The 12,847-nt window shown below is 36.1% G+C and overlaps 1 protein-coding gene across 1 annotated transcript in view; it reads right to left on the minus strand.

The window, feature by feature from the left end:
- The window catches only part of LOC121384762 (vesicular integral-membrane protein VIP36-like), a 20,047-nt gene extending 10,932 nt beyond the window's left edge, over window positions 1-9,115 (minus strand). Inside the window, exons 1-4 of the mRNA XM_041515308.1 lie at window positions 8,989-9,115; window positions 5,240-5,355; window positions 4,770-4,884; window positions 1-3 (exon numbers count right to left, since the gene is read on the minus strand). The exon at window positions 1-3 is cut by the window's left edge and continues 80 nt beyond it. Of these exons, the coding sequence (XP_041371242.1) occupies window positions 1-3; window positions 4,770-4,884; window positions 5,240-5,355; window positions 8,989-9,115 (361 nt within the window). The remainder of the gene's footprint in view (window positions 4-4,769; window positions 4,885-5,239; window positions 5,356-8,988) is intronic.
- Between the last annotated feature and the right edge of the window lie 3,732 nt (window positions 9,116-12,847).

Here is a 12,847-nt window from a genome sequence, read left to right on the forward strand (position 1 = left end):
GACCTGCAAAAAACAATGATCATAGCCATTTAACAATGTTTATCATTGACGAAAGTAAAGAAAGAAATGTTTCATTTAACGACGCACTCAACACATTTTATTTACGGTTATATGGCATCAGACATATGGTTAAAGACCACACAGATTTTGAGAGGAAACCCGCTGTCGCCACTTCAAGAGCTACTCTTCTGATTAGCAGCAAGGGATCTTTTATTTGCGCTTCCCACAGGCAGGATAGCACAAACCATGGCCTTTGTTGAACCAGTTATGGATCACTGGTCGGTGCAAGTGGTTTACACCTACCCATTGAGTCTTGCGGAGCACTCACTCAAGGTTTGGAGTCGGTATCTGGATTAAAAATCCCATGTCTCGACTGGGATCCAAACCCAGTACCTACCAGCCTGTAGACCGATGGCCTAACCACGACGCCATCAAGGCCGGTTTGACGAAAGTAGGTTAGTTTGTAAAAAAATTGAAATTTTAATATTAGTGGTCGGGTACTGGCATCAATCGAAACCAATCTAGATGCCAAATATGGAACTTTTTACAAGGAAAAAAACACCCCAAAACAATTAAGCAAATTATGGTTTGACATTTCTTACACATTTAACAATAATAATTAAAACAAAAATTATTAATGACATTGACTAGGCACAAAAATTTGGATCATAATACCATCTCTGTAACCTGTTTTGCAATTTGGGACACAATACCAAACAATTTCATTCCATATGCAAGTAAATACATGCATATGTGTCACAGTGGTTAAGCAAACATCCAAACAGTCCAACTCCTATGAAATGAATGAATAACCCAGCACGAAAAATACATCAGCTATTGGGTGTCAAACTAAGGTAAATACAATCAACATCAATATAAAAATTCATGCAAAAATTACAAATATCACAGATGGTTAAAATTAAAATTTATAATAAAATTTAGTATTACAGTGAATACACCGCAACATTCGAACCAAAAACGAAGTCCTGAGTTACACTTACACGTTGTTAAGTTGAACTACTCGAAGGGTCGAATCCTTTCTCTAGTACCTACGAGGTACGAGCCAATGGGATTCAACTGTATGTAGACAATGCAACACACTACAGACATATTACCCTGTGTAAAAAAGCCATCAAAGGGAGTATGAAAAAGTGGCCCTTCAAGACAGCAGGGGACAATATTTCGAATTCTGGGGGAACCGGAAGTCGGTTCACGTGGTTTTTACCTAGGTAACCTATTGTTCGGTTACGTGAATTATATTTGCGAAACCCGTGGGTTACTTGATCGATTACCTCAAAATTACGTTGAAATTATATTTTAAATACATAGTTTTTAGCTGAAACATAAAGTTAAAACAAATACAAAAGAAAACATTTGACCAAAAAAACAATTGGCTTTAAAGGAGTGGACAATTAAGGCATTTGGCATTCAACGATATATAATGCACACTATTGCTTAATATCAACAAGTATAATCTTATAGTTGTTAAATGTTACGGCTATTATATATAATGGGCGCAGCCATTTTGTACCATCCTAATGAATACGCCCTCTGGCGAGCGGGTGGTTACGTAATACCTAACGTGTCACGTCAGGAATTTGTCTTCGAACTGAAGAAACAAAACATACCTGATTTTTGGGGATGCATCGCAATGTTATCAGCAACTTCTGTAATAATAGCCATCCCAGTAAGCCAGTAACAATTATATATTATTTTTCAATACAAAATAAACCACCGTTGAAATAACTGTATTATGTTTTGTACATAAATTAACCCATGTACTGAAATAATAATCGGATTGTTTTCTTAGTTAACTGGTCTTTTCTTTCTGTGGCCAGTACCCGTGGTTCCTGATTGGCAGGTGTATATTTAGACGGTCCCCAGACACTGTGTCTAGACGCACTAAAAAGACGTGTCTCTTTTAAGATCACAGGGTATTGTGTTATAACCGCATGGATACCCCTCTATTCGTAATGGACATTACCAGCCGCCCTGCGTTATTACTGTAAGTAATTCTGTAAAACCATTGCTTAAGTAGACTTTTCCATCTAAAATCACAAAACTGACCAATTACGTCGTCTTAAAGAAAAGAAAAGTATCACTTAAGTATCTTGAGTGGTCATTTTTGCTCGAACGTACCCTACCAATAGGCCTAATAATATGCTTTTTTTTCTTGCTTTTTTTTTGGATTTTTCAAAAAAGAAAAATACTATAACTTGATTTCGTTCTATTGATGCAAATTGAAATATATTTAGTTAAATAGTTTATTATACAATCAAGTCATTCATGTTGTTTTACAAGTCAGGTTGATGAAAGCGAAGCGCCTTGCAGTAAATTACCCCTGCGTGTGCTGTAACCTCACTGTGGTGCAGGGGTGTAACATTCTCTTTGAGAATGGCCAATACAGCACAAAAGTGAAGTTTTGAGTAAAATTCAGTATCTGTAAAATTCTGTGATATTTGTGTTTTTGCACAGTTCTTTACACTGTTTTTGTTTAAGTCTTGAATTTTTATATTGATGTTGATCATCACTTTATTTATTTGCATTACCATAGTTTGACACCCAATAGCCGATGTATTTTTCGTGCTGGGGTGTCGTTAAACATTCATTCATTCATTCATTGTAGTAAATTAGAGCATTTGTTTACACTGTGTATAGAGCAGATGGACGGAGCTGACGTCACTTTGCCCCAAGCTATACCACCGGACGTCTCAAAACCGAAACAAAATGGCTGCCCCCAGTTAGCAGGAATAATCTTTCTTTTTTTATTAATTCTAAAGTTACGCGTTTTTCATTTGTTAAAGTGTCAGTATGTGTTGGTGGTATGTGTTGGTGGCATCTTTCCAACACATAAGACTCTTGTTTGAGTTGACCCTACCTTTAATGCTTGCTAAAGCTAACAATATTATAAAAGAACTGAATATCAGCCCCAGTACTGAAACAAAATATAGGGGCGTAGCCAGAAATTTTCTTAGCATTACGCACGCCAAAGGCGTGCCCGAGCGAAGATAAATCGGGGGGCCTCCCCCTGTGAAAAAGTTGAAAATCAGGACGCCTGTAGATCTGAGTCTTTTTGGAGGCTTATTTTTTTTCTTTTTTGTAATCTTTTTGCGAGTCATTTTTAAGAGGATAGTTTATAGAACAATTACAGACAGCCTCGACCTATTACCGGATTTTGTTTTTGCATTAGGCACATGTGTAATGTGCGTAATGGGCGCTACTACGCCTTTGAAATATATACATAATCATTTGGAGGGATTCCTTTTTGCCATTTGCGTTGGCTATGCTACTTTCAATTTATCGATGGTACGTCTATACTACAGTGACGTTCCAAATGTTTTTGTTTTTTTTAAAGCTCATTTTGCGATGTTAGAGTATTTTTAAATTTTTGTGACACTTTTGGATTCCTGTTTACGTTAAAACTGTTTTTAATATATGCAAAATTATAGCCAATCCAATATTATATCTACACATATACCTTAAAGAGATAAAATAGCAGTAGATAATTTAGCCATCCATAGTGGTCTGAGCACATTTCTTTAAAACTTAATTATTTTTTTTTTAGACTGGTCGCAAGTTACAAATGTTGCAATATAATGTAGTTTACTGGTTTGCTGCGCATCAAGTATCTAAAATTCAGCCTAAAACATTTGTCGGAATACTAGTACTAGTAGTAGTATGTCTGGATGAATAAACATCCTGTAAACATCCTGTAATCGTGAAGTTTGCAAGTTTTAGTTTCTGAACGTTTACAGGTCATGACGTAACCAATTTGCTGTTCGTGTAAATTTAATTTTGCGTAACCGACACGCAAACAGAACAGCGGTTCGCGTGAAATATTGTGCCCTGAGACAGGTATCTACTTGATAGGGTCAGTTTATGCTATATTAGGTGATTTGGGAGAATACAAGTATGGCATCACAGGTGGCCTCTGAAGCAGGTTTGAATGTACGTGTTTATACTGATACCAGTCATAAAACACTAATTCTACACAATAACCCTTTGCAGGGATCTCTCCGTCTCTGTCTGTCTCTCTCTCTCTGTGTCTGTCTGTCTGTCTCTCTCTCTCTATCAGCTTTGGGAACATTTGTCATATGTAACAGACATAAAAGAACATATTTTTGGCTTCATACATTCTGCTAAAACAAGCTTTACAATCAGGTTAACATGAAAAGCAAAGTCTGAACCACCTATGTAACAACTAAGATAAATTAGTCTCTTACCTTTAATTACTGGTAAATTTTCTCCACATTTTATCCAGACGCAAATTGTGGAAAAAACAATAACATTACAATGACATAGATTCTGCATACTAAATTGTAACCATGTCACCTACATCAACTTGTTCGAGATATATAAGACAAAAAGCACACAATTTTTCACCATTTGCTTCTTTATGGAATACTTTTCAAAGGGGGTGGAATTTTCACCATTGAAGCCTCCAAGTATGTGACATAATTAATCTGATGTCATAACAATTATATTGTTTGATTACATTGCATAATTCCACTCATTTTGAAGCATATTCCATAAGAAAGCAAAATGGCAGCTGGGGAAAATGGCATGCTTTTAGTCCTAGGAGATTTTAGCTAAGTCAATAGAGGTCACATGGTTACGCTCTAGTATGTGGAACTTGTGTCACTGTAATGGGCTTTTTTTTAATGAAATGTGCCTGGACAAAATGTAATGGTAGGTTGAGAATAATTTATCATGGTTATTATTTTAGGGATATGTGCATTTATATCCAGTGTAATAAAAAATAACTCTACCAAGTGCAAGTCTTTCCTTGGTGTACCATATAGCAAATCCATCTCCAAAAAGGTTTTTTCCCGAACCATGGACTTTAAAATGTACATGCAGCTCCCAATTTCTCACAAAACAAGGCTGAAAATCAAAAATCAAATTAAACACAAGACACGTTAAAAAAAGGTATTTTAGAATTATTAAGAAGCTTAAATAAAAGATGTTAATAAACATTATCATTAGAAAGTAGTAGAATACAAAGCTAAAGAACAATGCATTTTCTTAACAACATTTGACAGATATATGAAATTTATATAGATCTGTAATAGACCTATAGACCTTAAATAATAGCATTAAAACCAAATTTGTACAATGAAAAAAAAAAAAATTCAAGTGCTTGTATGTCAACTGAAATTTTTTTATGAACTTAAAATAGCATTAAACAATTACCGGTAGTATTCAGAAAATGTGCAATTTGTTTTTAGCATTAACTTACCACTGCATTCCAAATAGCACCTTGTTTGCTTTGATGGTCTGAAGTAAGTCGTATGTGTGAAGTTGTTACAAGGGTTGTGCCAACAAAGTCCCACAATGGAACAGACATTCCAGAACCTGAAAGATGAAGGAAGGAAAATGTTTGATTTAACGACGCACTCAACACATTTTATTTACGGTTATATGGTGTCAGACATATGGTTAAGGACCACACAGATATTGAAAGAGGAAACCCGCTGTCGCCATTTCATGGGCTACTCTTTTTGATTGGCAGCAAGGGATCTTTTATATGCACCATCCCATAGACAGGATAGCACATACCATGGCCGTTGATGTACCAGTTGTGGTGCACTGGCTGGAGCGAGAAATAGCCCAATGGGCCCACTGACGTGGGTTTAATCCCAAACCAATTGCGCATCAATCAAGTGCTTTACCACTGGGCTATATCTCACCCCTCTGAAAGATGAATTCATATAAAATGTACATGTATAAGGGAGAATGTTATACAAATGAAAATACTTATTCTGCTATAGTTTCCCATTACATGATTGTATAATATTGTACACGTGGTATGAATAATTGCTATATTTTTCTCACCAACAATTATGTCTGAAGTTGATTAATGTAAATTAAATGATAAGGGTGGGAAAATAATTACCATTTATTTATTATATACTGATTACAATTTTGTACAGTTTCACTCAGAACAAACTTTGTTTTGTTTAACGACATCACCAGAGCACACTGATTAATTAATCATCAGTTATTGCATGCCAAACATTTGGTAATTCAGACAGTTAGTCTTAAAGAGGAAACCCACTACATTTTTCTATTAGTAGCAAGGGATCTTTTATATGCACTTTCCCACAGACAGGAAAGCACACACGGATGTTGTCCAGTGGTGATGCACTGGTTGGAACGAGAGAAAAAAATCAGTTGAAAATGAATCCAGCTAAGATTCATTTAAAAGTGCTTCTATCCTGCGACATCAACGACTAAGCTAAATCCTGCCCCTCAATCAGAACAAGGAAAACACTTTTGTTTGATTTTGAATTCAAAGGATAAACTGCAACCCTACAACAAAGGATAAATCTTTGACATGGTGATTTTTTATAAACTATTTACATATATGTCACCTTAGGTTTACAGATTTCCCATTCCCGGTAACTTTTCTTTTTTCGTTAAAGGTTAACTTTATAATAAAATTATGAACTATATGTTTGAGCTATACCATTTACATTAATTCCCTGTATACTTGCATTTGCTTTCAGAGTGCTGCAAAGCATCTTACTGGGTTTTATCATCCATATTTCTAGACTCCAATAATTGGCATCATTCCCCACCATTCCTCAAAAGCTATGTTGTTTTTCATTCCCAATTTTGGAGTAAAAAATTCACAATCAATATAAATAATTTTTAATTTTTTTATTATATAAAGGCATATTTTGAAAACAATACATAAGACTAGATATTAATATGTACAGTATTAGACTTCGCAATTCTAACAAGGCTTACTAAGATGTTTTTTAAATGAAACTGAAAATTCCCCCCAAAAATTAAAACAACGTTAAAATTCCTTACGTGCATGAAACAGTGGGCAGACCTGGCACTGGCTAGTATGTATTGATGTATGAATATCTATATATTGTATATATGTCGAGGTTGATGGCTACATACATATCAGGGTTAGATCTTCACAATTTTTTCAGGGTGTTAACAGGACTACCTGGCTTTTATTTCAGGTAGTCCCTTGAAGTTTCAGGTGATCCATATTTTGTAATAATTTGAAGTTAAAATAACTGTAAATTTTGTTCGTCCGAGCAACTTTTTACTCGTCTGGGGTGAGCGGACGAGTACTTTTGGCCAGCCCTATAATAAATAGAACATAATAAATATTGTTAAATGATGAAATCTGAGATAAAAAGTTGATTGAAACATGCGTTAAAATGGGAAAAATGACATCTTTGTAACTCTGTAAAAATTAAAATGCATGTATCGGCAATTTCCATAATACTAGGCATTTCTATCAGAACACCTCGCCTAAATTTAACTTTGGTGACGCGTGTGTACACCATTTACGAAAACGTGCGACAATTGCTAATCGATGCATAATTATTTTTTGCTGAGAATGGTCAACTTCGCAGTTCTTTCATTCTGATGTGACGTTGGCAAATTAAACTACCATTCTATGAAAATGTGCAAGGATGTTATGTACCAAATTCAAGATGATTGTATTTTTTTGCAAAAGACAGCATTGACTACAAAATGTGTAACTCGTGCATGCTCAGTTTAATCAGGAGGCGGTAACGTTAAAAAAAAAATGCACCGCGTACTGTAAATGAATATGATATGATGGGGGACCATTTACGTTAATTGCAATAAAAAAAAAATCTGAACAAGCCTCTGTTTCTGCCGTTTGAAAATAGGTTAGTATAGATCCACAAAACGTTTCATTTGTGCTAAATAAATTTTTTAATTACAGGTTGTCCGACGGACTATGTGTTTGCAGCTTCAGGTAGTCCTGTTAACTTTCATGTAGTCGGAGACTACCGGACTACCGTTAAGATCGAACCCTGCATAAATATTAACGCACTGGCACAGGGGATAATTAAATCCTTTCTGGCCTCACAAATTGTCCCATGCCGTTGCTGGGACTCGAACCTGTGGCACCAAATCGCCCGCAAATTGCAAGACTGACTGTATGTATGTATGTACATACAGGGCTGGCCAAAAGTACTCGTTCACTCGCCCAAGACGAGTAAAATTTACTATTCAGTCGTCCGCCAGGCAACCAAAATTTCCGAACACAAACTGCCTCTTTAGCTCTTTTGCATACTTGCTATTTTCATAATTCCATAGTCGGCAGCAAGCATCGTCTGCCATTCCAAAACTTGGTCAAGACCGCAAAGTCATTCACAGACTTCAGTTGGTTGTGCAAGTAAAAAAACTATAACTGACCCACACACCCACCCATCTCTCTCTCTGTCTTCATCCATCCCTTATGTACAGTGTGTGTGTGCGCATGTCATGCCCCTGGATTTCCCATAAACAATACTTTTCGATAAAATCACAGAACCGAGCAGAATTCTAAGTTTGCCGACCTATATTGTGACGTTGCGTCACATGATCACCCACTCAGCCATTCTGTCTACTAGGCGGAATCGCCCAGTGGGCGATCACGTGATCTATGTCACGAAATAGGTCACCGAGTTTTGTAATTCTTGTGACGGAGTGTCACGAAGCTTAGCTGAATGTGGGTGCTGTCGGATTTTTTTCTGTACTATGTCACAGTATGTGTATTAGTGATTAATATGTGGTAGTGATTGTTGTGGTATTAGAGCAAAAATCTTTGTCAACTTTTTGGTTGTCGGGAACTGCCAAAAAAATACATAGCTTGGTCTCGTATTTATGTCCAAATGTCCGTCTAGCTCGAATCCGGGTCGTTTCGCCCTTATTCCTGAAGAAAAAACACAAATGAACGACAATCATAGTCACAATCGGATGACAACAAATCGGATGCTAAATGCGCGAACCGTGTAGTACGAGAAAACAAGCCTAACGTAATATAAAGTCAAACGCAGTTACTGACGATAGTCCGAAGCGACGTAGAGTATTCACATAACGTGCCCCGTGCACTATTACTGACGGTCACGATAGATCATCATGATTTATAGATAATGAAGTTTTGTGGGAGGCTAGGGACGAAATGGCTTGCGAAACCACCCACATTTGTTGATACCAACGAATTACCTTGATATGGCTTTACTAATGTATGTTCCCTTCTAAGGTAGTCTTTTGTATTCCATTCTGTTAACACGGGAATGTAGAAACACGCCCAAATTATAAATGCGCAGACGTCTTTCATGGTCGCAGACATCTTTCTTTACCCAGAATTCCCATTTCTCACTATTAATTTCCGGTGCATTATTGGTCTGCTGCCATAGTTTAAAATCCAGGGACTTGTACTACAAGTTGTAGCGACCTTTACAGCATTTGCTAAATTCATATAAAACATATTATTACGTTTTAAACCCATTACATCTATCATGCCATTTAAACAAACAATTGTGTGTAAATTGAAAAAAGTTTCAAATTGTATCTAGATTATTTAAAGCTTATTTTAGTAGTGATCGACCCAGAAAGAGCCAAAGTAGACAGTTTTACATGCATTGTTACTAGTGATCAATCATTGTAAAGACAATTGCTGTTTAGGCTGCCTTCTCTCTTAACTGTCTGTGTGAAAGTACATATAAAAGATCCCTTGTTGCTATTAGAAAGATGTTGCGTATTTTTTCGTTAGACCACGTATTAATATTATCAAACGTTTGACAGACAACAGCCGATCAGTGTGCTCTTATGGTGTCATTAAACAACAAAAACTTTAACTATAACCCTGTATCAAAAATGAAATTAAATATATGCAATAAATATGTTTTAAATCTTCTGTTAGTTTACAACTTAAAATTATATATTAAATACATGAATTTCTTGTTTAAAATGTCGATGTCTTGTTTTAGACCCAATCTAATTAAAATTAGCTCCACTATTACATGTGGAATTAACACCAGCCAGTTGGAACTCATGTCCACCAATCAAAACCTTACTTGCAGAATCCTGCCAGTGATCTAAAAATTCCGAAAGGGTATACAATATGTTTCATGTGAATTACGAATGCCTTATTTAGACCAGTAGAACTAATTTTAATCGGATTGCTAACAACACTGCGTAGTCCCCAATGTCCAGGTAACATTTCGTCTGTAAATAATAATTTAAATATTGACCAATCACACTTCGCCTTTTATAACGTTATTTGGGAGCATACAAATTCTAAAAATATCGGGCGAGTCTATTTTAGTGGCCGCAGTACAGCGAACCATACCAATACACACGGGGTGGGTTATCAGTCTTCAATTTTACATTAAAAATTATTTATTTATTTATAAAAAAAACCCTAACTAAATCAGTCTTCAGTTTTACATTAAACATTATTTATTTTATAAAATAAAACATGTTTTAAGGCATTCGTAATTCACACGAAACATGTCGTATACCCTCAGGATAATTCGGAATGTTTTCAAATTATTTTTAAATCAATGGCAGGATTCTGCAAGTAAGGTTTTGATTGGTGGACATGAGCTCCAACTGGCTGGTGTTAGATCCACATGTAATAGTGGAGCTAATTTTAATTAGATTGTTTTAGACCGATCTGTATTTTACCTCCAAATAATTTCTATAGACATTCAGACATGCACATGACCCCCGTCAAAAGCAGTAGCGCTTTGGGGATTGGCCAAAATATTGGCCTATATTAAGGCCTCTCCAAACATTTTACTATATGAATATATTACAAGCACTAAAATAAAACATGATTAAACTTGTTCCAAATTTACTAAGAAAAAGGGGAAATAGAAGGAAGAAAAGATAAAGAGGATGAACAGGTTATTACCTTTAAGCATTTTACAATATTTAGAATTAGCTGTCAGAAGAGAGAGAACAAATCTGACTGGTTAATTAATCTCAAAACGTTTGCTATTTATAATGATGTTCTGGACAGATTTGAATATCGCATTATTTTCTAGGAGACTAAATTATAGGTTGGGTCACCAAATAGTAAAATATTACAATTAAGATTATGGTAATCTGACAGAAAGGTATTACGAACTACGTTGTATAGTGAACAAAAGCGTAAGAAATGTTCAGCGTCTTCAGTTTGGTGCCCACAAGCACAATATGGATTGTCACTTGCTTATCGTGAGAATTTATGACCATTTAAATTATTATTGCCAAACGGAGTCGGCTATATAATATCTACCGCATTCTATTGCCAAACAAAATAATTTGAATTTTAAATCCAGTTACTGATGAAGGATTCCTAATATCAGCTGATGTGTTGTTCCATAGTTTAACGGCGGACAGAAAGAAAGAATTTAAAAATAGTTTTGTTTGACAAAAATATGTGTGCAGATGATCTGCACTATGTGTATGATGAGGATTTATTTCAGCAGTAGAAGGCGGTAGTTGTAATGTCAGTGTCAAGAAGGTGGATAGCAGTTTATTATTATTATTATTATTATTATTATTTTTGTACATCATGCACAGTTTGTGACGTTTTCTCCTTGACCACCTTGACCCCCCCCCCCCCCACACACACACACACACGCCCATGTCTGACTAGCCCGAGTACTCTGACTGTAAGAGAGCTAGACGGACATTTGGACATAAACACGCTCTCATTACAGTCAGAGACCAACCTATGTCTTTTTTTGGCAATTCCTGACTACCAGACGGTAGGCAACGAGTCCCGCTCTAATACCACAACAATCCTATGTTTGACGTCAAATACCTTTACATCAATCATTTTCGAGTTAAGTGATACAAAAAAATCCACATATTAATCACTAATACACTTACTACAGAAAGAAACCCGACAGCACCCACATTCAGCTACGCTTCGTGACACTCCGTCGCAACAATTGCAAAGCTCGGCGATCTATTTCGAGACGTAGACCACGTGATCGCGCACTGGGCGATTCCGCCTTGTGCAGCAGTTACAGGGGCCGTCTCATATCAAGCGGTTATTATTTTCATAAACAAATCGTCAGTCAAAAAAGAACTTGTAAATCAGCGACAAATATCATTGTCGTACTGTTAACTGCCAATGCGTATCGATGGGTAATCTCATTAATTGTGGCTACATTCTACGCTGAAAAAAGTTCTAAACCTTTTTTTAAAACTCCCACACACCCTCTCGTTCTGAGTACAGTTTGTGGCACTGATCAGAAATCGTGGTAGCGTACTTGAACATCAAACTGATATAAGCAGGTTAATTCCCGACATCGGACCTGGCAGTCATTTGTGGCCATACATGCATACGGCGAAACTCATCGCCATCGGTCCATAGGCGTCAGCTTGTCTACTATGACGGAACTCCCGTCTACAACTGATCATTGAGTATTGTGTTACAGAATCGGTCTTTGTTCAGTTGTTGAAAACAATTGGGCTGTGTTCTACGTAGGTTAATTCATTGTCAATAATTATTAACTACCATATATATATGTGATTTACATTTGCTTGGATAAAACGATCGTTCATATGAAATTAGTTATTAAGCAAACAGAATACTTACAACCAACCCAAAACAAAATTTGAACTATTTTTATTACTTAATTTACTAGTATCCTACCGCCTTTTTCTTCTTTATTTTTCTTTTTGCTTTTTAATGAGATATTACACCACAGTTTCACATTTGAGTCATTTCCGCATATTTCTTAGGGAGTGGGTTTCAGCTCAGTCGTTTGAGTGTTCGCGTCGCAGAATCGAACAACCTCGATGGATCCATTCAACCAATTGATTTCTTTGTCGTTCCAACTAATGCACCAGAACTGGTCAGTGGCCTGTGGGAAAGTACATATAAAAGATCCATTGCTAATGTAGCGGGTTTCTTCTCCAATACTCATATCAGAGTTACCAAATGTTTGACATCCAATAGCTAGTGATTAATTAATCAATGTGCTCTAGTGGTGTCGTTGAACAAAACAAATTTCAATATTTTTTAGTTTGATCTGAATAGCAAAACAACTATAAGATAAGTTTTAAAGATCGAATGAGC

The sequence above is a fragment of the Gigantopelta aegis genome, chromosome 10 (genome assembly GCF_016097555.1).
Source record: "Gigantopelta aegis isolate Gae_Host chromosome 10, Gae_host_genome, whole genome shotgun sequence".
NCBI classification, from domain to species: Eukaryota; Metazoa; Mollusca; class Gastropoda; order Neomphalida; family Peltospiridae; genus Gigantopelta; species Gigantopelta aegis.